At 49.1% G+C, this 26,452-nt stretch overlaps 3 protein-coding genes across 9 annotated transcripts in view; 2 read left to right on the top strand and 1 right to left on the bottom strand.

The window, feature by feature from the left end:
• IL27RA (interleukin 27 receptor subunit alpha) overlaps positions 1-26,452 on the top strand; it is an 818,781-nt gene that overhangs the window by 16,624 nt on the left and 775,705 nt on the right. Inside the window, exons 9-16 of one of the 5 annotated variants that reach the window (XR_014559352.1) lie at positions 5,479-5,682; positions 6,443-6,544; positions 8,104-8,268; positions 9,271-9,405; positions 10,150-10,240; positions 11,135-11,249; positions 11,694-14,247; positions 14,294-14,407. Coding sequence is in view for 1 of the 5 variants with exons in the window: in XM_083718999.1 (XP_083575125.1) it covers positions 5,479-5,682; positions 6,443-6,544; positions 8,104-8,268; positions 9,271-9,405; positions 10,150-10,240; positions 11,135-11,249; positions 11,694-11,855 (974 nt within the window). In the remaining 4 variants the exon portion in view is untranslated. The other 4 variants (XR_014559353.1, XR_014559354.1, XR_014559355.1 and 1 more) reach the window with 4 other exon arrangements.
• The window catches only part of RLN3 (relaxin 3), a 135,885-nt gene that overhangs the window by 25,285 nt on the left and 84,148 nt on the right, over positions 1-26,452 (top strand). The window lies entirely within an intron of this gene.
• The window catches only part of PALM3 (paralemmin 3), a 47,317-nt gene continuing 39,686 nt past the window's right edge, over positions 18,822-26,452 (bottom strand). For all 3 annotated transcript variants that reach the window (XM_083718646.1, XM_083718647.1, XM_083718648.1), the window contains 2 exons: positions 23,883-23,990; positions 18,822-22,456 (listed from right to left, as the gene is read on the bottom strand). In XM_083718646.1, coding sequence (XP_083574772.1) covers positions 20,175-22,456; positions 23,883-23,990 — 2,390 coding nt within the window. In that variant the 3' untranslated portion in view covers positions 18,822-20,174. The remainder of the gene's footprint in view (positions 22,457-23,882; positions 23,991-26,452) is intronic.

Below are 26,452 nucleotides of genomic sequence, written 5' to 3'. Positions count from 1 at the left end.
TTGAAGGTGGAGTTAGGATACAGTGGAACCTCGGCTCCTGAACGCCTTGGGAGCCGAATGTTCCAGCTCCCAAACGATTGATAACTGGAAGTGATGGTTCTGATTTTCAAACGTTCTTTGGAAGCTGAACGTCTAGCATGGCTTCCGATTGGCTGCAGGAAGCTCCTGCAGCCAATCAGAAGTTGCGCCTTGACTTCCGATTGGCTGCAGGAAGTTCTTGCAGCCAATCAGAAGCCGAGCCTTGGTTCTCAAACTGTTTCAGGAGTCGAATGGACTCCCGGAACGGATTAAGTTTGGGAACCAAGGTTCCACTGTGCAAAACAAGAGGCAAAATACAAACTCTTCCTTCAAATGCTGGTACATAAGACAAGGGAAATGGCACTCGGACAACTATTAAAGAAAAGAATTGAACCCAATGGGGAAGTACTACAGAATGTATTGGGCTGGGAGAAAGCAGCATTTTCAATATTGGTAATGTAATGCATGTGTTTGACATACACACAGAGAGGGAACCACAGAACCCCAGAGAAACAGAAAAAAAGACCCACAAAACTGCCTCATTCACTTGTGATCGGCTCTCCTCCCCCATGACTTGCGGTCGTCCCTTTGTGGGACAGGAAGGGGAGGGGCAGGAGATACTTGGGGAGGGGCTGTGCTTCTCTAAGCGGCTTTTGATAAAAACTGAAGAAAGGCAAGGGTGCCTCAGCTTTTGTTTTCCAGAAAGAGCATGTGCTACCATGGCATGTTTGGTCAGGATATCTCTTCAATGCAAATGGGGTAGGGGAAGATTGGGGGATAGACGTAAACATATGTTTTCTATTTTATTTTTAAAGATACCTATAAAAATAGTTAGCTGTTGATGCACCACTTGGTCTCTTCCAGCTCTATACAGTGGTACCTCGGGTTACAAACACCTCAGGTTACAAACACTTTGGGTTACAAACTCCACTAACCTGGAAGCAGTACTTCAGGTTACAAACTTTGCCCCAGGATAAGAATGGAAATTGCGTGGCGGCGGAAGCAGGAGGCCCCATTAGTGAAAGCGCGCCTCAGGTTAAGAATGGTTTCGAGTTAAGAACGGACCTCCAGAACGAATTAAGTTCATAACCCGAGGTACCACTGTAATTCAATGATTCTAAGGAATAACTTTGAAATCAATAGTTACCTGTTCTCCTCAGAATGGGTTTTCTCCTCCAGACACACAGATGCAATACAGTGGTACCTCAGGTAAAGTACCGTATTTTTCATCCTATAGGGCGCACCGGCCCATAGGACGCACCTCGGTTTTTTGGGGGGGGATGAATAAAAAAAAAATATTTCCCTCCCCCAGCCGCTGCTGCCGCCACAAGCCTTGCACACACCTGCCCGAACCACGGGGGGCCCTCCGGAGGGCGCCCCGTGCTTTGGGCTGCAGGCTGCTGCCCGCAAGCCTTGTAAGCCTGCGGGAACTCCCGCCGGGCGCGCAAGGCTTGCGGATAGCTTCCTGAAGCCTGGACAGCGAGAGGGGTCGGGGCGCACCGATGCCTCTCGCTCTCCAGGCTTCAGCGAAAGCCTGCATTCGCCCCATAGGACGCACACACATTTCCCCTTCATTTTTGGAGGGGAAAAAGTGCATCCTATGGGGCGAAAAATACGGTACTTAATTCGTTTCCGAGTTCCGTACTTAACCTGAAACTGTTCTTAACCTGAAGCACCACTTTAGCTAATGGGGCCTCCTGCTGCTGCCGCGCCGCCGGAGCATGATTTCTGTTCTCATCCTGAAGCAAAGTTCTTCACCTGAAGCACTATTTCTGGGTTAGCGGAGTCTGTAACCTGAAGCGTATGTAACCTGAAGCGTATGTAACCTGAGGTACCACTGTACCAGAATACTCTGGAATTTCCTTGATGACTTTCAGGAATTTATCTCCATGTTCCTGATAAACAGAGGTTTATGGGACTGCAAGCAGGCCAGGCACTCATTTCGCACAGGAATTTGTAACCTTTTGAACTTTGCCACCTTCCCACATCCTTCTTCTATTTCCCTGTACATACCTCTGTGGCTGGAATGTTAGAAAAGATAGGTTTCAGCCCATTCAGGCAGTTTTGCATATCACCATGCCTCACTATCATTCTTAGTAGTATCATTACCAGCAGTGCCCGCAAGACTAAGATGCTGCAAGATAAGGAATTACTTTGCTGATTTCCCCCTCTGGCTGCCATTCTAAGACTCGGAGTAACTGCATTTGGGCAGAGCGTATTATTATGCGTTTTAAGAGGAAACGTGGAAATTCCTTTTTACTCCTCTCTCTTTCCCTTCCTCTCCTAAACATGGCTTTGGACTCGAACAAAGCCCCACATCTCCCTGGCCCTTTTGGGTTGCTGTTGGGTTAAGAACGAGATCATTGTTATCAAACGAAACAAATTGGAGGATGTGCAAGCTTACAGAGTTTAGCTAACATGCTGCCCACCCACCCACCTCCCTGACACACACCCCTCCAAATCTAGACCAATAAAAGTGCAAAGATAGCACAGATCTCTTCAGCATGGTCCTTCTGTGCCAGAATGGAGAGACAGCAGCAACCACAAGCTCCCCTTCAGCCCAGGCTCCCCCTTTCCACACAGGCTTGTTTGTTCTCCTCCATCTCTCCACATTTCTCCTCTGTGTCTGAGCGCCTTCTCTGCAGATTGAGCCTAGGAGCCAATTCACAGTAGCCAATTCTCATCCTTTCACTCTGTTCGGTTCCAATCATCACAAAGGGTGGGAAGACATCTTCTCAGTGGCTAAGGAGCTCCACTTCCATGCTGATCCTCGATGTGTTGTAAACAAAAATTGCCCTTTTCCCTTATGGGGTATCCAAGAGCCCATACAGAGTCCTTACATAGGTTCCCTATTGGTAGGAGAGAATAACAGAGGCCAACCAGAGAATATTGAGAAGCAAAGCAGCTAGTAAGCTTGATCTTTATTGATCTGTTGCAACAGGGTGCTCCCCTCACCCGCAGGAGAGGAGGAGGGACCCAGAAAAACGGCGTGCAAGGCCTTATAAAGACTTTTGAAATTGCCACCCTGAAGATCAAGACCACCCCCAGAAACATCACACATACATCACAGAAAGGATGTAACCTAAGACCACCCCTCAGATATATCATACCTACATCACAGAAAAGGCAGTCTTAAAACAGAAATTTGAATGTTGTTTTTCTCCTGTCCTTGTGTATCTCCTGTCTGGAAGGTTACTTGATTGGATTGCCTGGGGAGCCTGGCCAGTCTTTTGTAATGATAAATACTTAGTTCCTGGGCCAGGTCACAGGCTCACACCCTATTCAAACACAGACATACCCTTAAGACAGGATTTGTGAAGGAAAAGACAATGGGGAGGCTTTTCCATTTTTCTTTGACCTTGCAGAGAAAACATTTGGTCAGTTTGGGACAGTTTGGGAATCAAAATGGTTCTAGGTTGGTCTTCCTGTGCTGATCTATGTATGTGCTTGGTTGGTACACTTATGAACATTTAACGTATATCTAAGACCTCAGAGGGACGCAGGTGGCGCTGTGGGTTAAAGCCTCAGCGCCTAGGACTTGCCGATCAAAAGGTCGGCGGTTCGAATCCCTGCGGCGGGGTGCGCTCCCGCTGCTCGGTCCCAGCGCCTGCCAACCTAGCAGTTCGAAAGCACCTCCGGGTGCAAGTAGATAAATAGGGACCGCTTACCAGCGGGAAGGTAAACGGCGTTTCCGTGTGCGGCTCTGGCTCGCCAGAGCAGCGATGTCACGCTGGCCACGTGACCCGGAAGTGTCTCCGGACAGCGCTGGCCCCTGGCCTCTTGAGTGAGATGGGCGCACAACCCCAGAGTCTGTCAAGACTGGCCCGTACGGGCAGGGGTACCTTTACCTTTACCTTTTAAGATCTCAGAATTCCTATCACAGATGTGGGGACCAGGATGAAAACTGGCTGCTCTCTTCTGCGCACTAGATTCCTCTCACTTCCCTTCACTGGGTTGCCAATGTTCTGTTGGCATGCTGAAGAGCATGTCAGTAGCTGCAATGCATGGATCCTTTGTTGGCTCAAGACGTGCATCTTAAATGTTGAAGAGTTGCAGGGTTAATATTATATGAATGCACTTTGTATATGCACCCAGCAATGGAGTGGCGGGGGGAGCTCTTTGTTGTAGGGGAACTTGTTCCCCTTGCACCATTCTTGCAGAGAGGTCTCTTGCCGGGTGAATGTCACAAGCAGGGATGCTGTCACAGGAGTCTTCTTGGACCATAATAATAATAATAATAATAATAATAATAATAATAATAATAGTTGTTGTGACGTGGGGTTTGTGATTTCAGCTCTCTTGACATAATATGCTGGAGACAGTTCTCTAGTAACACTTCTTTATTAAAGCAAACAAGACTGAGACTTGAGGAGGGGAGAGCTACATTTATAGGGACAGGGAACAAGCTAGAAAGGATACATTTTGGAGGGAACAATATCAGGCAATCACAGTCCTGCCTTTTGGAGGAAACCAATAAGACAGAGGATCCAAATACAGCAGCTTAAATGAACCAATAGTAGCTGTACCCTCTGGAACCAAAAGGCAGTTACTTTACCCTAATGCAATACAGACAATAATAATACAGATATAAAATCCTTTGACTCAATACACAACAACAACAACAACAACAACAACAATAATAATAATAATAATAATTTATTATTTATACCCCGCCCATCTGGCTGAGTTTCCCCAGCCACTCTGGGCAGCTCCCAATCGAGTGTTAAAAACAATACATCATTAAATATTAAAAACTTCCCTAATCAGGGCTGCCTTCAGATGTCTTCTAAAAATAAGTTAGCTGCTTATTTCCTTGACATCTGATGGGAGGGCATTCCACAGGATGGGTGCCACTACCGAGAAGGCCCTCTGTCTGGTTCCCTGTAACCTCACTTCTCGCAGCGAGGGAACAGCTAGAGGGCCCTCGGCGCTGGACCTCAGTGTCCGGGCTGAACAATGGGGCTGGAGATGCTCCTTCAGGTATACTGGGCTGAGGCCGTTCAGGGCTTTAAAGGTCAGCACCAACACTTTGAATTGTGCTCGGAAACGTACTGGGAGCCAATGTATGATCTCGGCGGTCACTCCCAGTCACCAGTCTAGCTGCTGCATTCTGGATTAATTGCAGTTTCTGGGTCACCTTCAAAGGTAGCCCCATGTAGAGCGCATTGCAGTAGTCCAAGCAGGAGATAGCTAGAGCATGCACAATGTCTGAACCTCAAGGGTTCTTTTTCCTGATTTGTTCTTGGGTGTCTCTTATCAGAAGCTTTTTTTAATCCTCCAAAAATCCCAAGCAGGGTTACAGATGTGTCAAACCAGTGACGGCAGCACTGGGAAAGAATGTGTTTCCACTTTCTGTGCATACGGGAAAGGCATCCCCAAGAACCCATGGCATTATGCTGGGGAAGGTAGCCAGCACCTCCAGGGATGCTCTTAATGACAAACGACTTGGCCTTTCTCCAGATCTTCCTGGCCCTGAGGAAGTCCAGGTGATGGCTGTACCAGGCCTGGGTCTCAGGGTGATGTGGAAGCCCAGTGCAAGCGCTCGGTGGCTCCAGCCTAAGGAGTATGTGGTGGAATGGAGAGAAGAGATCTCCAGCAACCCCACTGGACAGTTGCTGAACTGGACACGGAGCCCCAGGGGCATTAGCAGCAGCCTGTTGAGAGGTGAGGAGTGTGGGAGAGCTCTAAGCGGGGGGAGGGGGGGAATCCCAAGCCAAAGTAAATGTGTTGTTAGTGGTGTGAAATGCAGTTAGCAGACTTTTTGTGATATAGATAGCAGTGTTGAGGGAAGCCTTAATGGAGGCAGCTCCCACGACAGTGCAAGATTGTTGGCAAAGGAAAAACAAGGATATAGAAAGCAGTATTGGGAGAAACCCATCAGTTTTGGCACTGTGGTGGTGGGGAAGAGGCAGATTGGTCCTCTCTTCCCCCTGCCACAGTCCCAAGAGAAATCCTTTCCTTAGAGCAGCGGTTCTCAACCTGTGGGTCCCCAGATGTTGTTGGACTACAACTCCCATCATCCCTGAGCTCTGGCCTTGCTAGCCGCAGGTTGAGAAAGGCTGCCTTAGAGGATGCTCTTTGCTCTTCACTCATGGACCCTGGTGGAGACTTCCCTTAAATTGCAAACCATGGCTGGGAGATAGTTACTCTTCCACATACTACCACCCAGCCCCACAAGGTCTCTCAGGGCTTTCCCGCACTTGGATATTCACCTAACCAAAAACATGCAAGTCCTCTTTGGGTGTGGAGACAACTAACGGCCCTCCTCTGGATAATCATGTGGGATGGGTGGAGTGAAAAGAGACAGACAACAAACCCCAGATAATGTCTGGCACCACAGGGGTCTCTGTGCTTGGAGAAAGAGGCTTGTCCACCTTGTACGTCCTCAGGTGGCCTGACGTTGCTTTTGCTCCCCACTTCTCAGGTAACTTCAGAGCAAAGGTGCCCTACCTTGTCTGCGTCTATGCTGTGTACGCTCATGGGAGCAGCGCTTCAGTCCCTGTGCGAGCCTACTTCAAGGAAGGAGGTACTCTTGATGGGCAAAGGGAATGTGGAGGTTGGCAGTGGGATGAGGAACAAGGTAGAAACTATCCCTCCTGGTGTATTGGTTTTCTTTTGGCAAGGAAGAGGAGTGGGTTTTAGCTTTCTGGTGTGAGATCCTCTGCCTGTAATCTTGAAATAGGGCAGTCATCTTGTTTCTGCTCACTCTTCATGTGTGGACCTTGCTGTTGTTCCAGCTTGTAGAAAGGGGAGCTTGCTATTGATTTGGGTCTCCCTTAGCCACAATCCCAGCTGTTGTAAGAAGATTCCCTTCAAAAGTGTATGGAACTGCTTATTAATGTAATAACAACAACAACATTATTTATACCCTGCCTATCTGGCTGGGTTTCCCCAGCCACTCTGAGCGGCTCCCAACAGAATATTAAAAACACGCTAAAACGTCAAACAGGGCTGCCTTCAGATATCTTCTAAAAGTCAGGTAGTTGTTTTTCTCTTTGACATCTAATGGGAGGGCGTTCCACAGAGCGGGCTCCACCACCGAGAAGGCCCTCTGCCTGGTTCCCTGTAATCTCGCTTCTCGCAGTGAGGGAACTGCCAGAAGGCCCTCAGAGCTAGACCTCAGTGTCTGGGCTGAACCATGGGGGTGGAGATGCTTCTTCAGGTATACTCAAAATATAATTCTCAAAAGCTCATCTGTTTGCAAAGGAAGCTCTGTCACCAGCTATATATTCTTTGCCACGTAAAGCTGAATTTTAACAGGACCACCAGATTTGTTTAAAAAACAGAGGAGTCCGTCAGTATTCTTCATTTTACCTCCAACACCAATTAGAGAAATTATAAAGCTTACTTAATCTGGATGGCATGTAAAATAATTAGTGCAAGATTTTAATTCTCTCCCCCCCACTTTTAAAGCAACGTAGGCCAAAAAATGAAAGCATTTCTTCAACAGATAAGACCAAACTTTTCTCTTTACTGGTTTTAGCCTGTTATATACTGATTTATTTTATTAATCATTGTTAAGATTTGTAGGGAAGTGGACGTTCCCCAGATTTCCTATTATGTTCACCCATAATAAAGCACTTTCACTGAGGATCATTGCAGAATGGAGTGTCTTCCATTTGCCTTCCTAACATCACCTGAAAATGGAACCGCCCCTCCACCACGGTCTCCTGCCATTCTCTTTAACTGACAGGCCATCCTCCTTCCTTCTCCTGTTTTATTATTATTACTATTATTTTTTTATTATTATCATCAAATACATATTACATGTTAATTAACATAAGGTTTCAACATTATACATAACATATAGTGTATTTACCGTAATTACAAATTCCCCACACCTAACCCTCTACCCAAATACCCAAGTCACTTCCTTCACCCACGTGCGTGATATCACACTCATTTCTCAAAATTCTAATATTGCGTTCATTTTTATTCATCCCAATAATCATCCACCTATTAGAAGTATCAGTTCCTAACTTAATGGGTTCAGTCAATACTTATCCAGAGATTTCTGTTACGATGGTTTTGTACAATATATTTTTCAACACATTCCCATTCTTTCTCCTTCCTTCCCCTTTCTAGCACCAACAGCTGCTCCCCAGGGACTGCAGGACAGAAGCATTTCACCTACAGCCTCTCTCATCTCCTGGGAGGAAATCCCGCTGGAAGATCGCAATGGGCACATCACCCACTACACGCTTTACCTGGGACATCCCACTTTACGGAGCGCCAAGGCAAACAGGACCAGTGAGTGACACTAAAGACCAAGAGGCAATTCTCAAGTTTGCGGGGAGGGAGAGGCTGGACCCAAGACCCTCTGAGTTGCCGACCCGGAGGTCTTCCTTGCAGCTGCCTACATGGTTTTCATCTGGAATCTGCAACCCCTGGGTTGAAAGATGCATTGAGTGGACCAAGGAAACCAAACCAGATTCCACTACTGTGCGGCATGCAGGTTGCACCAGTCTCAGACTGCTATGCCAATGTGACATCTGGTGCACATGGATTGGGGCTGGGCATGATTGACCTTGTGTGTAGCCATAGGGCTTTTACCATAGAAATACAAGGATGGAGTTACAGATGGGTTGGGTATAAATAATAAAATCATTATTAACTCAGTGGAGCATAAGGGTCATTATCTGCTTTCAGTTTCAGTTCAGTGAGGCGCTGTGATCTAAACCACTGAGCCTCTTGGGCTTGCCGATTGGAAGGTCGGTGGTTCTAATCCCCGAAATGGGTTGAGCTCCTGTTGCCCTGTCCCAGCTCATGCCAACCTAGCAGTTCAAAAGCATGCCAGTGCAAGTAGATAAATAGGTACTGCTGTGGCGGGAAGGTAAATGGTGTTTCCGTGCGCTCTGGCTTCCGTCACGGTGTCCCGTTGCACCAGAAGCTGTTTAGTCCATCTGGCCACATGACCCGGAAAGCTGTCTGTGGACAAAGGCCGGCTCTCTTGGCCTGAAGCAAGATGAGCACTGCTCCTCATAGTCGCCTTTGACTGGACTTAACCGTCCAGGGGTCCTTTACCTTTACCTTTTAACTTCAGTTCAGTAACAGTTCAGTACCAGAATTTCATGTCATGTTGGACTTCAGTTTCTTCCTAGCATTCTGATGTCAATGTGCTCTCATTATGGTCCCCATCTCTTCTCCCACCCATGCCAGCCAACACATTGAGATACTGGTGCAGTAAACTCTTGGATGGTGGGTACAAACTGCCCCCCCCGCCTGTGCTCAGATTATCCACCCCTTTCCTAGTTGTAGTTGGTGCTGCAGAGAGGAGCTACATTCTCTCAGACCTGACGCCTGGGACTTCCTACCAGCTCTGCATCACGGGATCTACCTCAGCCGGGGAAGGTGTGCCCAGTCCTCTGCATCGCTTCCACACTCCAGGTAGGAGAGGCTTCTAGGATATCTGTTGCTTGGACCAAGCGAAACCTACTTGGCATGTGCAAAGGCTATGTAATATCTCAGTAAACACAGCAGCTGGAGCCATCTTGAAATGCCTTGATAGGGAAATATCAAACTTCGGGACAAGATCAGGCCTTGTCAGCTAGAGAAGAAGAAGTAGAGTTTGGATTTGATATCCTGCTTTATCACTACCCAAAGGAGTCTCAAAGCGGCTAACATTCTCCTTTCCCTTCCTCCCCCACAACAAACACTCTGTGAGGTGAGTGGGGCTGAGAGACATCAGAGAAGTGTGACTGGCCCAAGGCCACCCAGCAGCTGCATGTGGATGAGCGGGGAAGCGAACCCGGTTCACCAGATTACGAGTCTACCGCTTTTAACCACTACACCACACTGGCTCTCACACTGGTCCTGGGGAAGCCCCGATTTTTGCGCAAAGACCTTTCTGGCATCTGCAAAGATGCACATGCACAGCCACAGCCATGGGAGATTTCTTCTGGTGGAGTCAGGGGCCAGCTAATGCCATGGGCCTGGGTCAGGTTTCCCCCATGGCTCAGCGCGCTCTCCAAGGGAAGCTTTCTTTTTACTTTGTTCCATTGGACTGAATGGCAGCCGTCTAGTCAACATGCAATAAAAGTAAAGCAGTTCACACAGTACGTTCTGGTTTGACTCTGAACAGTCTGTGCCCAGTGAGGTTAATTTGAGTTTTATCCCCATTATCTCCTGCAGATTCCCATTGGCAGTCCCTCCTGGCAGTCCTCCTGGTTGTGGGATTCCTGCTTTTCGTGGCCTTCCTTGTGGTGCTGGTTAATTACAGAAGGTGAGTAATAAAAGGCAGAGGTGTGGTGGGGAGGCAGGCTGGCCCGTACAACATCGTGCCCAGCATCTGTGGCTACTTACCTCCCCTCCCCATCTCCCCCCATTCATTGTATTTATACAACTGTGTATCATCTGACCCGTCTACTGCAATTATTAAGTTTGCAGATGACACCACCATAATGGGTTTAGTAACAGGTGGAGACGAATCAGCGTATAGAGGGGAGGTCCAAAATTACATGGTGCCTAGGGAACAACTTGCACCTTAATATCAGCAAGACAAAGGAGATGGTGTTGGACTTTCAGAGGAAGAGAGGAGAACTAGCTCCGCTATACATCGGGGAGGGCTGTGTGGAGAGAGTCTCTTCCTTTAAATTCCTAGGAGTTTATCTCAGTGAAGACCTTACTTGGAAAATAAATACAACCCAGGTGGTTCAGAAAGCCCAACAGAGACTCCATCTCCTCAGAGTATTGCAGAAGAACAATGTCAATCAACATTTGATGATCTCCTTCTACTGGTCCACAATAGAAAGTGTCCTTTCATACTGTATCATGGTGTGGTATGCTGGTTTGACATCATCTGATAGGAGGTGCCTACAGAGGGTGGTGAATACAGCACAAGATATTATGGGCTGTCCCGTTAATTCTGCTGGATGAAATAGTGGAAGAACGTTGCCTCAGGTGAGTGAGGAAAATTCTCAGGGATGATTCACACCCTGGCTGGCACTTTCTTGATCTCCTGCCCTCAGGGAGAAGATATAGAAGCATGATTAGTCGCACCAACAGGGTAAAGTAGAGCTTCTATCCGTGGGCTGCTGAATGAAAAGATAACAACAGGGCAACTGACTTTCGGGTTTGGTGGGTGTGAAAACTCTTGTCCGCTGTCTCTCCTTTGCAGGGTCCTTGACTTCTGCCATAAGATCCTGCCTCCGTGGTGCTGGGAGAAGATTCCAGACCCAGGGCACAGTGATGTTACCTGGGGGATTGATGAGCACAGCGCTGCCCCTGGCATGGTAGGAAGTCATTGGTTTAAAAAAATAACAACCCAGATATGTACCGTCTCTGTTTGTGGTGGGAGCAGATGGGAAGGATCTGGTTTCTGGAGAAAACTAGGCATCCCAATTGCCTCTTTGTCTTCACTTGCTGAGCGGACCCAAAAAGAACTTGTGCCAGATTTTAAGGACTGATCAACCCATCTTCTAACAGACAGTAACTGATGATGTATTTGAATAAATGTGCTTATCTGGAATGCTCTCCCCGGGGAGGTTCATCTGGCGCCATTATGTATATTTTATGCGCCAGGTTGAAAATGTGTTAGAAGACATCTGAAGGCTGCCCTGTATAGGGAAGTTTTAAATGTGTGACGTTTTACTGTGGTTTTATAATTTGCAGAATGGCTGGGGCAACCAAGCTAGATAGGAGGCAAATAAATTATGGTTATTTAATTTGTTTTGCAGGATGCCCTAAGCCAATGCCCAGTCAAGTTCCCAGAAGAGCTAGACATTGTTGAGATTAAGGAACCAGCCCCAGAGCAGACCATGCCCCTTGCCCCAGTGGAGTTCTCTGGCTATGAGAAGCGATTCATGCCCACTTTGGAGGAGCTGCAGAAGCTGGCTTGAGAAGAGAAGAGAGGATGCCTGTGACCTTTGGAGACCAATGGGAGAGTGGGGACCTGAAGCTTATTCCTACAGCCTCTGATCTCTGGCTGGACCAGGGTCAGCAACCTATGCTCCCGCATTTGTTCTTCAGCCTTGGACATACTGTAGGAAAAGTGCCCTGCCAATTTCTTTGGCTATCAGAGCATCTCTTATGCCATGGATCAAAGGGCAGAACTGTCGTTTACAGCCCCAGGTGCTCTAACAGGTACTTGTGGCCTCAAAACAGCCACAGAGAGATTCCTGGGAAGGAGGAAGCACAATGAAGTTGTGGACTGAGCCTGGATCTTCCTCAAGGCTCCCTGGTGTTAAGCTGTTACTACTTGGCTCAGTCTTTCTGTCGTCTTAGCTGTTTAATCTCCACCTGGATGCTGGAGCCTCTTGGTGTTTTGCAACTTTCTGACTAGTTGCAGGACCTTAGCCAGGCCTAGCAGAGTAAACGTAGAGTTCACAAAAGCAATTGGCAACTGGCTGCAGACAGGATGGACGAAGCAGGAAACCAGTAACTTGTAGTTATAGGTGTTTATTTATATACACTGGACTATTTACAGGAACAGAACAGAACACGGATCTTTGACTTGCTCTCTCTTACACGACTCACAACTCTCAACCTCACTCACTGACACTGAACTCTGAACTCTGAACTAATACATTCCAGTTAATAGGCCAAATCATTCCTGTGAGAGAGCTTGACCAATCATGGAGCTGTCTCCATGCCTCTGTATCACCAGGCAGACTTACTCCTTCACATTGCCTTGGCTGTCGGCCAAACCCTAATCGACTCTGTGTGTGAAGCTGAACGTATTCAGATTCCCAACAGAGCCATAGTGTCAAAGGGGGGAGGGGGGTTGGTTCTTCCTTCCTTAAGCAGAGGCATCGTTCATCTCATTGGGGGCCAGTAGCTCATAAGCACAAAGCAGGGATGTAGGAAGGGGGCAGGGGGAGGCGGTCCGCCCCAGGTGTAATCCGTGAGGAGGGTGACAAGAAGGCACACTGTGGGGGGCTCGCCTCGCTTCCCCCATGCCCTTTCGCAGCTCACCCCGCCGCCCCCGGGTGCACGGCATGACCGCCGCTCCAGGTGCCCATGCAGCTAACTGGACAAGGGTTGCACTGGTTAGTTGAGAAGCCAGTGGGTTGTTCGGGGAGAAGTCTTTGGGGCCACCACAAATCACACTTCTTGGTTGTTGGGTGACCAGATGGTCCCCAACTCCTGCCTTGGGACCGAGGAGAGGGGAGGAGTTGGCCCTCCGGAATCCTTTCTGCTCAGCCTGGCAGGGTTGAGCTTCCTATAGGGACAGAGCCATAGCAAAGAGAGACAACAGATCCCCGGGAGGGGGCAAAAAAATCCTCCCTCGATTCCTGAACTTATTTTGCATCCAGAGGTGCACGCTCTCCAGGACGCAGTGAGTGGATCTGGGCTGGATCCGTACTTTAGATGTGGGTGAGAAAGAAAGACGAAGTAAGAGGAGTTTGTTTTGTTTTGCCGTGGGAACAGAGGGTGCCAGCATGGAGTAAGGCAGCGAGAAGGCATTTGGGTAGGCGGGCAGGGAAATGGGAGGGTGGGGGCCTCAGCCTTTGTATTCCATTGTGCCAAAGACAGGGCGCTCTTTCCAGCGCTGGGCAGGGTCTCCAAACCATGTGCAACCCAGCAAGCGGGGCGCATTTAGGGTGATGCTGCCCCTCTGCCTTGCTTTGCTGTGGACCCATTTAAAGCACACTCGCCCCAAGAATCCTGAGAGGTGTCTCTCCCAAGCCTACCCCGAGCTGTCAATGTGTGTGTCGGGGGGGTGACAAAAATATTTCTGCACCGGGTACCACCTGACCTTGCTACGCCTCTGGCTCAAAGCACACACTTTTCGTGAAGAAGGTTCCTGATTCAGTCACCAGCATCTCTGGGCAGGACTGGGAATATCCCGTCTGAAACCCCAGAGAGGCACTGCAGATTAGACAGAGCAAGATGGGCCAGTGGTCAGATTCAGCATAAAACAGCTTCCTGTGTTGTCCTATCAGTGTATTCAGCAAACCCCACACAGCTGTAGCCCGAAGGCAGCAGAATGCCAAAGTGCCAAAGAGGAAGAAATGCTGCTTGCTTCTGGGAAGGGCTATAAACACCTCACCTTTGGGTGGGGTCTGGTTCCCATTCCCAAGTGTAACTGTTACTTTGACCTTTCGTTGGGGTTTTTTTAAAAAAATGTTTTGGTGGTTGTTTTTTTTAAGATTTGCTTTTTATATCATTGGTTTGGTTTTGTGTCTTGTAAGCTGCTTTGGAAGTTTTTCCTCTTGCAAAGCAGCATGGATGTACATTAAAAAGGTGCCTTGTGCTTAAAGCAGTGGGGTTAGGAAACACACCTGAGAGGTTGCTCCCTGATCAATAAAGACGATTAAAAGAGAGAGAGAGAGAGGTGCTCCCTGGATGGATAAAGCAGAGGTGGAGATTGAATTGGGGTGGCCTCCCTGTCCATGCAATGGACAGGTGTATTTCACCCTTGATGGAAACACAGCTAACACAACTTGCAGCCAAAATCACCTGGAAGATGTCTATGCAAGATGGTGTCGTTACCAAGAAAGGTATGGAGAAGGCGAAGCCTGCAGCTACACCCCACCTGTTACATAGTGCTTCTGTAAAACAGTCACATACCGGTACTTTCTTGTAGTAACTTTTGGCAGATCTGGTTCAAGTTTAAAAGGTGCAACAACTCCCTTCCCCCCACCAGGGGGCAGGAAAGCTCAGGGTGCTCTAGATACTGACAAGTTACAGCTGTTTTATCAAGTTTTTTTGGGGGGTGGGGGTGGGATATGTTTGGTTTTGTTTTTAAAATAAAAATGTCTTCCTCTCTGTCCCCCAAGCCACTGGATTCCTGTTTCATTGCTTGCCTTGTGTATTCTGCAATGACCCCCCTTTCCAAATTTGTTTGTGATTTTTTGCAGCCTTGCATGCCTCCGATTATAAATGGCAGCAGTTTCCTTTGCCACCCATTGAAGGATTGATCAGAAGGGAATTGGCCCAGGTTTCCCAGTGCAGGCAGAGTTGGGGGTGCAGCCTCTGGCTCTTCTAGAGCCCACCTTTGGGCAGCTGTATGAAGTCCCCTCTTCCCCTGAGAGCAGCTCCCCTTCCCTGCCCTCCTGTCTCCCTTGTAGAAAATTCTGTGGATATAAAAGAGGCAGCTTCTTTCTGTTCAGGAGGTGGGTCTTATCTGAGCATCCCTTAGATATGTGTGTGACAGATGCTTCTGTACACCCACTTGCTGCTACCTGCACGGTCAAGGCAGCTTAGAGCCCACTGAGCGCAGTTGTATTTGGTTGTGTTTCCTACCTACAACTTTTAGTGTGCAGATTTTTGTATCTGACACACATTTCTCCATTTTGAGGTCTGTTTCCCTACGAGCCATGTAGAATTAAATAAACATCTTCATCCCCCTGCCAAAAGAGCCGCTACCCTTCACTTGCCTTGGGACTGATTCAGGCCATGGGCTTTTGCTGTGTGTTTGTACCACAGTTTGCAGTGGTAAATATGACGATGCTTCAAGCAGAGAGGGACGCCCAGCTCTCCCCTGGCTGTTGTGTGTTTACAGTCAAATCTCTTTTTCACGCTTTTATACACCAGCTGCATCAAAGCTGAAGGAAAACTTCAGAATTTAGTTATAGTGGAATTCACCCTAATCCTTTCCGAGTTTCCTTCCCTGGCTTACAGGTTAGAGGATGGGGCAATGGTGCGGCTGTGCTTGGAAGGTCTCTACCCCCACCACCATCAGTTTTATGGCTATTTCATAATCATGGATGCCACACAAAGAACCTCTGGTACTGTATGAGGAGATTTCACCCCTCCCATATCCAAGAATCTCCTGAGGAGGCTGCTGATTCTACAGAGAGGAGGAGCAATGTTCTGCTTTCTACTTATTCAGCTCCGTCAGAACGTCTGTCAGTGAGTGAGTCAATTAGTCAGCCAGTGTATGGGGGGAGAGAGAGAGTGTTAGAGATCGTGTCTAGAGATAAGGTTGCTGCTAAGAGCAGCTGCAGACTCTCAGTGTAGCATTGATTTATGCTTAGAATATTCAGCTCTGTATATAGTTTTGTATCATAGTTGTAGTTATAGAATAAAAGGAAGGTATTCTACAGAGCTGCTCTCCGAGTGGTTTATACTCTGCAAGACTCTGCAAAACTCTGCTGCGCAACGACTGTATTATTGAGACAGTGAATCCGGTGCTCTCAGCTCTAAGCTGTGAGTCCACAGCACTGTGACCTGTTCCTGTGAGAAAGGTGGTCTCTGGCAGTGCTACCCAGCTCGCCTAGCCCAGTCGGGGTTGAAGTGCATGAGTCCAGTTGGTGCACTGGCTCAAGGGCGATGCTGACACTGTAATGGGTGGGGGTGCCATTTGTGCCTGAAATCCCAACACCAACACAACATCATTTTCAATCTACAATTTCCAGAATGCCTTTGCAATTGACATAATGCCTGGCTTGCCCCGTATGTCCTGGTGTGACCATTTGACCAGCTATCGATCAGAGGTATTCCAGCAGCCTCTATACTTGTGAAGATGATCTGCTTTGTAGACATAACCCCCACCCCGTGAAAGGACTCCCTTCAGTGCTGCCATCTGTAAGAGCTCAGGCAAAAAGTTGCTCCTTGCCGGCACACTTGTAATGGTTTATGGAGAGGACGGTAGAAAGCAAAATTATTAACAATAAAATATCAACAGTTGTGTTCCTTTGGGCAGTAAGAAGGGGGTGCTATGGGATTGGGAAGCAGGGCTCTCCTTTCCCCAACAGTGTTTACTCTAGAGCAGGGATGGCCAACTCCCAAGAGACTGCGATCTACTCACAGAGTTAAAGACTGGCAGTGATCTATCCCCTGTTTTGGGGTTCAGGTCAAAGTTGTTGGGCGTTTTTGGGGGGTGCATGCTGAGCTTTTTTTAGGGAACCAAACTTTTTGAGCTTCTTTGGGGGGAGCCAGTGATCTGCCACAAACGTCCAGTGATCACAATCTGCCTGTTGGACGTGCCTGACCTAAACAAATGACACTTCTCTTTTCTGAACTGCCCATGAGAAAACAGCCTGGCTCCATCCTTTGGTTGAAATAAAATCATGTTGTTTGTTTTCCGGGGCTGGCAAGGCCATTGAGCGCTCTGCTTCACTAGGCACCGAACAAAGGCTTTACCCGATCACCTGAAATCTGGCCTCATACTAGGGCTGCCTTTGGGCAAATAACTCCAGGAGTAGAAACCTACGCCCAGATAAGACAACAGGAAAACCCACTAGAAGAACTCTGGGTGCTCTGATCCTTGCACTGATCCACCCCTATTCTACCACTGATCATTCTACCCTATTCTGATCAGTAGATCAGAAGCACTTCCTTTGGGGTTGGGGAGCTTGCATATGCACTGCATAGCACCATCTCCTGTTGGTACACCTGACCCAAAGCTTTGCCCCACCACAGCTGCTCTTCCTATAGGAGCTGCTTAACACGGAAACACCAAGCCTTTGCCATGAGTCCGTGGCCCAACATCACCTTGGCAGCTTTTCCTCGACTCCTAGATATGGAAGGGAGCTAGGGGGTCACCAAGTCCAATCCTCAGCACAAAACAAGGTTCTTGCAAATACAGCCTCCCCACGTGGGCATAGCTGAACAAGTAAATAAATAAAAATACTTAACTAACAGACCAATTGCATTGCAGATAACTCGGTTCTGTGTCGCCCCTAACAATGCCTGCCCCCCAACCCGAAATAAATCCTGGCTACCCCCATGTCCCCCTGCCAGCATCTGCTGAAATGCCTCCTCTCACCTCTCAGTATGCAAGTATGTGGGGAGCTGGAAGTGGGGCTAGCTGGGAAGGCCTTTAGGGCAGAAGTCAAGGGCCTCACTTGCTAGAAAGAGCAGAAACATCGTGATGGAAGCCAGACGTGGGTGGCGCTGTGGTCTAAACCACCGAGCCTCTTGGCCTTGCCAATCGGAAGGTCAGTGGTTCAAATCCGCGTGATGGGGTGAGCTCCCGTTCCTGTGTCCCAGCTTCTGCCAACCTAACAGTTTGAAAGCACACCAGTGCAAGTAGATAAATATGTACCGCTGCAGCAGGAAAGTAAACGGCGTTTCAGTGCACTCTGACTTCCGTCAGTGTTCTGTTGCACTATGTAATGGTTCTAGGGGTTGCTCGTGCGTAAGCAGGTACCTATCTCCCTGGCTGGGTGCAAACACCTGGCTGGGTTGCCAAAGTGAACCTTTTTCTGTCCGGACAGCCACTCAACCGTGGCTGACTCAACCGCTGGCAGAATCCGTGAGTGGGCGTTTCTTAAACTTCTTCCAGCAAAGAAGTTCTTTGACGCCTAGTCTCCGCCTACCCTCTCTGCGCGGAAGCCTTCTGCGCAGGGAGGGCATGGGCAGCGGAGGACCCCTACTCTCCCTGCTGGTCCCAGGCAAAGAGTCATGAGACCGCCTCACCACTTCCCCCAGCTGCCCCCCTTCTCCACTGGTGCTACGCTGATTCTCTTCCCCAGAAGATGGGCTGCTCCTCCCGATCCCTGGACGCTCTCTGGAATCCCTCTGGCTTTTGCCCTCCCCCTCCAGTACTGATGGCAGTTCCCTGACACACCAGAAGTGGTTTAATTATGCTGGCCACATGACCCGGAAAGCTGTCTATGGGCAAATGCCAGCTCCCTTGGCCTGAAAGCGAGATGAGCGCTGCAACCTCATAGTCGCCTTTGACTGGACTGAACTCCCCAGGGGTCCTTTACCTTTGCTTATTTAGGATAACCCCAGAACCCCCAATTGCCTGCCTGTGTTTCCTGCCCTGACATGTGGGCCGTGCTGTTCCTCTAGCTGTGGTTGTTAGTAAAAAGATGCTGATAGCTGGAACATCCCTGAGTACCACCCCTTTGCCAGCTCCAGAGCACCAGACCCATTTCCTCACCCCAAGCACAGCCAGAGGTCCCGCTCGCCATTGCATCTGACTTTAATTGAGACTCTTCCAGTACTGCCCAGGAACTGACCATGTAAAAGGCTCTTACTTTGGTGGTGGCCCTAACAGAAGTTAGATAATTAGAATTAAAAACAAAGTGCATAGAATAAACAGTCATGGGAAGGGTGTGGGTGGTTGTGAGGAGGAGGGCTGGGGGGGGGTCCCTGTACCCTGGATAGAGCACAGATCCAGTGACTGTGATAGGAATGGGGGAAGGTCCACAGTTAGGAAAGGTCTCTCAGTCTGTCCTTGTGAGGGAGAGCATTACGTCTGCACCACATGAGATCTTAGTTGGGAGGCCACATCCAAACTGAGAGGGTTCCAGCAGCCTCTTGTCCAGAGTCTCTTTGTATTGCCAGCTCCTGCTGTCCCAGAGTCCTCTTGTGCCCAAAGTGTCACAGTGCTGAGTATTTGCTGCGGAATCCGTCGTGGCACAGCTGGGGCACCTCAGCCTACGTGCAGAAGGCAGTACGAAGGGAAGAAGGTATTGCTCAGTGTCTCTGGAATGTGCCCAGACTGATTTTGGAGAGTAATGCCAAGCTGGCAAGAGGGATTCAGGCACATGCGGAGAGTGGAGGTGTCAAGAGTTCTGCATGCATAGGTGTAGCTCTCGTATCCAGCCCAATGCGAGTTATGTACAAGCATGTGGAAGCAGATGTCTTTTCGTACTGGCACATGAAACTGTGGGGCGTGAACTGATGCGCTGCAGGCCAACATGCAAGCGGATATGTGACTGTATGTGCCTGTGTATGCATGTTAACAACAGCTGTGCATGGATATGTGCATTCCAACTACGCAAATTTACACAAATGCACACCAAAATGGGTGTGTGTCTGGGGGAGAATGCATACACAGGAAACACAGGTGGAGGGAACATGGTGTAGTCTATGCGTTAGTGCATGACAATGCACGGTCAGCAATGTGGACCCATGTTGCTAGTGTGCAGAGTGTGCCTGCTGCAATTGTGTGGGTGCGTGTCCATGTGTTAGCGCCTACGTGTGATTATGTCATGTAGAGACACACTTGGAGCCTCCCAAACAGCGAGAGCATCAGATTTCTCTCCCTCCTGTTCACCCACTCCAGGGGAACATGGAGAGATAAACATGGAGAGGCAAATCCACTATTTGAACACAACCAGCATCCGTCTCCTCCCAGGGAGTGTGTGTGTTTGTGTGTGTATGAGAGAGAAAGAGAGAGAGAGAGAGAGAGAGAGAGAGAGAGAGAGAGAGAGAGACTACAGTAGACTACTGGCAGGGCATGTTACCAACTTCAGAGCCTGCCACTGGGACCAGATCAACAACTCCTGTTCCTGAGGAGGGCATCCTAGCCAAGCTCACATGACTGAGCAGCACTGGCATGACTTCTGCTTGCGCCTGCTCTGACCCTGCTCTGGGTCTTCCCCTTGCCGGGGTGCCATGGGCTGGAGCTGGCATGAGGAGGCAGTGTTGGCAGAGGTGGTGGTGTAGGTTGGGGCCTCCTGGTTTGTGGCTGCCTGGAGTTTTAAGATCCCCGTCTTGGGCTGCATGTCTCCGACAGAAATGTCCAGAGCATCTGCTGAGGCCTCCTGCAGCAGAGGTTGTTGTTCAGCGTGGAGATTTTCCAGGACTTCCTTAGCCTCGTCTGCTGCTGACGCCAGGCTGGCATCTCCACCTTCTTTCAGCTCCTGGTTTCCCACTGATACAGTCTTGTCCAGGAGAGGCTGGCCAATCTCCTGGCTGGACAGGAGCAAAGCATCTGGAGCCGTTGGGTTAGGGGATGGGGCTTGGCCTGGCATAAGGGGCACTTCTTCCAGCTTTTCTGGAAGAGACTTTTCAGGTTCCTGAAGGGAAGTTGCCTGACCCTGCATAGAGATTGGCACCTGCTCCATTAGCATAGGCTGAGCTTGGCCCTGAGGTGACCCTTTAGCTTCAAGGAGACAAGGTGGGGTCTGGCTTGGCAGGGATGTCTGCATCTGGTCTGTAAGGCATCCTCCCACCTCTTGCAGAGAAGAAGGGGCTGCACCCTCCAGAAATGTTGGGTTCTGGTCCAGAAGAGCTTGTGGGATCTGATCTGGTACAGATGCTGAAGACTCCCCTGGAAGTAAATGCTTACCTTCATCCACAGAGAGTGGGATCTGGCCTGGAAGAATGAGATCTTCCTCTGGCAGAGAAGGGACACAGGCCTCTGGAGCTGTTGGCATTTGATCCTGCAGAATGACTGGAATCTCTTCCAAGGACAACCCCTCTGCTTCTTGAAGGCAATTTATTTGATCAGGCAGAGAAGTGAGCTGGTAGGGGATTATGTCTGGAAAGGATCCTTTAGCTTCCACCCCAGAAAGTTCCTGGCCCTGTGAAGTTGTCGATATCTGAAGCGATTTCTCTGTTTCATTCATAGAGGAAGGGATCTGCTCTGGCAGAGATGTGAGCTGGTCTAGTAGAGGTGACAGGACCTGATCTGGCAGAGCAGCACTCTGTTCTTGTAGAGATGTTGGGATCTGGTCCAGAGGTTTCCCAATAGCTTCACGTAGAGGCGATGGGATCTGGTCCTGCAGAGAAGTGACCTCACCCTGCAAAGAGGATGGGTTCTCTTTTGGAGAAGAGGAAGGATGGTCCTGCAGAGATGGTGGGCCTGGATCTAAAAGGGACTCTTGCTGTGGGGATGGAACTGGGGCTGAAAGCTGTTCCTTCCTTTCTTGCAAAGGAGCAGTCTGGTCCGAAAGGGTGGACAGGCTCTGATTTGGTAACAAAGGCTCTAGGCATGAACCCTCCATTTCCTGAAAAGAAGATGGAATCTGGTCTTGCAGGGGAGGAGGAGTCTGTTCCTGAAGTGTCACTGGAACCTGATCTGGCAGAGGTGATGATGACGACATGACTTCATCTAGAAGTGGCATCTTGGCTTCTTCCAGATCAGGGATCTGGTCCAGCAGAGGAAGCTTAGGCTGGTCCAGCCATGACCCCAGGCTCTCTCCGCTTAGATTTTCCTGTCCCCCCATCGCTGGCTCCGCATGGCCAACTGCTAGGCCTCGGGCAGGATCCGCCTCCTTGGCACCCTGTTCTGGGAATTCCTTCTGCCCAGCTCCCATCCGTTCTGCTTCCTTGGCCAGGGAGCCCAGCTCCAGCTCTGCCTCTGCCCGCCACTTGGGAGAATCAAGGCAGCTATTCTCACCCTGCGGTGCCTTAGAGGGACTCTGATGATCCCAAGAAGTGGGGGACTCTCCCTCTGGACCGTCACGGCTGCCCAGTTCACCGTCCACCCGGCTTTCTGTAGCTCCAGGGGCCTTCACTGAACTCGAGGCACTGCAAAGGTGGTTTGGCTTGCTCCCTTCTTCACCCTCATTCCCTAAATCAGGGTGGCCCTCCAAGTCTTCCTCCTTCCCAATGGAGCTCTGCTTCTGGCCAACAGCATCCATGCTGCCCACTTCCTGGCCCAAGTGGTCTCGGATGACCATCTCCTCCACTGCCAGCTTTCTTGGGCAGTTGGGAGAGGCTTCACTGAGGCCCAAGCTCTGGCAGGCCAGTTTCATGTCCGGAGCAGCTTCAGCACTTCTCTGTGGGGGCTGGACGTCCCCACCTTCTTCAGTCATAGGGTTCACATCGACTTCTGCCTTCTCAGGACTGCATTCACTGCCAAACACACCTTTGGAGGAAAAAGCAACAACATTATCTCAGGCACTCGGGTCCTCTGATTTCCCAGTACAGTGGATGCTCAGGATGTGAATGTGATCTGTGCAGGATGCACGTCCGCACGTCTGTGCATCTGTGCATGCGCAGGTTGCGATTCAGCACTTCTGCGCATGCGCAAAGTGCAATTTAGTGCTTCTGCGCATGCGTGACCGCCAAAACCCAGAAGGAACCTGTTCCGGTACTTCCATGTTTCGGTGGTCCGTAACCCGAAAAAACGCAACCTGAAGCAGCTGTAACACAAAGAAGCAAAGCTGGGCAGGAAACAGTATAATATTCTCAATAAAATAAACTACAGCTCCCATCAACCCTAGCCAGCATGACCAATGGTCAAGGAGGAGAAAGAGTTGTAGGCTGGAGGCCCAAAGGTTAGCAACCCCCCAGAAGACACAGTTACTTATATAAAGTGGTGTTGTGCCGAGTCCATTGTCCAGAGTCTAAATTGACCAAACCAGAGTTGAACTTTGAAAGGGGTAGACAAACAAGGACACACACACACTTTGCATAATTCACCCTGCTTTTGCCAGTCATGGGGAGAGACAAGAGGCTATGAAGTGATTGATATAGACCTCTGTTGTGATTCCATGGAGAGGTCCCACCCCCCCACACACACTTCAAACCTTAACATTTGCATCCTGCTTTTAAAGGAAAACTCTGATTTTCAGTTACAGATAGGTAGCCGTGTTGGTCTGCCATAGTCAAAACAAAAAAAATTCCTTCCAGTAGCACCTTAAAGACCAACTAAGTCAGTTCTTGGTATGAGCTTTCGTGTGCATGCACACTTCTTCAGATATCTGAAGAAGTGTGCATGCACACGAAAGCTCATACCAAGAACTGACTTAGTTGGTCTTTAAGGTGCTACTGGAAGGAATTTTTTTTGTTCTGATTTTCAGGATTTCAGCCAAACGCTCTGCCACTCAATACCAAAGTCCATGTTTGCAGAAATCTGCTTCACCCCCTGCTCCACTGGAATGCAAAGGCTTGAGTCGAAGGGTTTGCCTCTGGTCCTCCTGGCCTGATCCCTCACCCCTGCGGTGGGAAATCTCAGCCCCAGGGGCCAAATGTACCCCTCCAAGCCCTCCCCCCTTTCCTTCGCAGGCTCCTGGAGCATTTTTGTCCAGCAGGAAGATGTCCCCTCACTCAGATAATGTCTCTTCCTGGCTGCATGGAGGGTAGAAAGGAGTGCTTGAACATGTGTGGCAATTCAGCTCATCAAGGCAAACTTTACATGAGTTACTCGGCCCATGTTTGCCTCTGACTCTGCCCACCACCGACATTTGGCTCCCGAGAGGTTGCGCAGAACGGAAGGTGGCCCTCAGGCTAAAAGAAAGCTCCCTCCCTGCCTCACTCTAGGGTGGGCCTTGCCGGTCTCTAGCACCCACCTCCTCCTGGCATATCTCCATTCTGCAGCTTCTCTTGGGCTGTTGTTTGCAGAGACCTCTTGGGTGGAACAGGAGCCAACTCGAGCCTGGACTCAGGGCAACTTCTCTCTGCAAGGAATTCATGGTCACATTCAGATGAAGTTATCAGGTCCTCTGAGAGGGGTGTGTGAAGCTTGCAAGTCATAGGTCAGAAGGCAAAGTCTGGTGGGGGCAAGAGGCGGCAGCAGCACCTGGGGGGCAGGTCAAGGGGAAAAGGTAATTATCTGTCTTGGCAGTTCAGCCTGGACCCTTGTGGATAATGGGGGCAGAGGTAACAGGTGCTTTCTATTAATATTATACTATATATATATTAAGGGATGCGGGTGGCATTGTGGGTTAAACCACAGAGCCTAGGGCTTGCCGATCAGAGGGCAGGCAGTTCGAATCCCTGCAACGGGGTGAGCTCCCGTTGCTTGGTCCCTGCTGCTGTCAACCTAGTAGTTCGAAAGCACGTCAAAGTGCAAGTAGATAAATAGGTACCACTCTGGCGGGAAGGTAAACGGCGTTTCCGTGCGCTGCTCTGGTTTGCCAGAAGCAGCTTAGTCACGCTGGCCACATGAGCCAGAAGCTGTACGCCGGCTCCCTCGGCCAATAAAGCAAGATGAGCGCCACAACCCCAGAGTCGGCCACAACTGGACCTAATGGTCAGGGGTCCCTTTACTTCTACTTATATATATATTAATAATATATATTGGTATATAAATATTTTTATAAATAAACAAATGTACAGCAAGAACTGCCAAGCAGATAACTAACCCTTCACCTTGGTTCTGTGATTTTTACCTCTTCCTCCAAATGAGGCCATCAAAACCCTGAACAAGCCAGGCCCTGAGACCAAGCAGATCAGTGTTCAGACAAGCTAAAGTAGTAATACTAGTAGTAATTTATTATTTGTACCCCGTCTATCTGGCTGGGTTTCCCTAGCCACTCTGGGAGGCTTCCAACAAAGATTAAAAATACATTAAAATGTCACACATTAAAAACTTCCCTGAACAGGGCTGCCTTCAGGTGTCTTCTAAATGTCAGGTAGTTGTTTATCACTTTGACATCTGATGGGAGGGTGTTCCACAGGGCAGGTGCCACTACCGAGAAGGCCCTCTGCCTGGTTCCCTGTAACTTGGCTTCTCACAGTGAGGGAACCGTCAGAAGGCCCTTGGAGCTGGACTTCAGTGTCCGGGCAGAACGATGGGGGTGGAGACACTCCTTCAGGTATACTGGACCGAGGCTGTTTAGGGCTTTAAAGGTCAACACCAACACTTTGAATTGTGCTTGGAAACGTACTGCTATTAAGTAGTATCAGAGACCCCTAAAGATGCACCGAAGTAGGCAGGGATGGCAAACTGGTGGTCCTCTAGATGTTACTGGACTCCAGCTCCCATATTTCCCTGACCACCAGCCATACTGAAGTGGAAGAATATCTGTAGGCAGGGATTTTTATGTGACAGGACTCACCTCTACAGAGTACCAGCATCTCTCTCTTTTTTTTTTGCTGAGTACTGACTTTTATTTTATTTTTAAAATAAAGAGCAACAGGCTCACCATCCTGACATTGCACTTTCCTACTGGTCCATATCTTCCATTCTCATTCTTATTCTTAAAATTTATATACTGCCCTTCATCAAAATATCTCAGGGGGCCTCAGAAGGATAAAGGCAAAAAACAAATAGTTAAAACAATAACAAAACAATACCCCTCCAACACACAAAACGTTTTAGAACACTGTAGAACAGGGGTCAGCAACCGTTTTAGCCGTGGGTTTTTCAGCCGGTTCACCGTCCCTCAGAGCATGTGGCGGGCTGGACTATATAAATTTTTTTTGGGGGGGTGAACGAATTTCTATGCCCCACAAATAACCCAGAGATGCATTTTAAATAAAAGCACACATTCTACTCATGTAAAAACACACTGATTCCTGGATTGTTCGTGGGCCAGATTTAGAAGGCGATTGGGCCGCATCCGGCCCATGGGCCTTAGGTTGCCTACCCCTGCTGTAGAATATTAATTGACCAAAGGCCTGGTTGAAGAGGAACATTTTTGCCTGGCACCTAAAGATATGAAGGTACCAGACGAACCTCCCAGGGGAGAGCATTCCACAAATGGGGAGCCACTGCAGAAAAGGTCCCAGAGGACGATCACAGGGTCTGCGTCAATTTATATGAAGAGAGTTCTAAAAACCAGACGGGCAAAGGCAAAGCTGCAAGGCCACAATGCAATGACTGGTGGCTGGTTTTGGGCTTGGTGGGTCACACTGTGCAGGCTGGGAAGAATATGAAGAATATGAAAAGGGTTCTAGTTTCACCAGCAGGTAGGGAGAAAAAGGTGACAGTGGGTAGGGAGGATGGGTGAAGAGAGGTATAGGTTACCTGGGTAATGGTAGGGAAAGGTGGGGTACATTCTGGGATGAGTAGAGGAATGGCTAAAGGTGGGCTAGAGGTTGTCTAAATGACAAGGCTTCCGAAGTTGAGGTTACAGAAGGCAAAGAAGAAACATAAGCTTGGAACAGGCTGGAACACGTCCCAGGGCTGTTTCTT

Source organism: Podarcis gaigeae, assembly GCF_964106915.1.
Source record: "Podarcis gaigeae genome assembly, chromosome: 17".
In the NCBI taxonomy this organism is placed as follows: domain Eukaryota; kingdom Metazoa; phylum Chordata; class Lepidosauria; order Squamata; family Lacertidae; genus Podarcis; species Podarcis gaigeae.
Note: the sequence above shows the minus strand (reverse complement) of the source record. Positions and strands in the feature narration are given on the sequence as shown.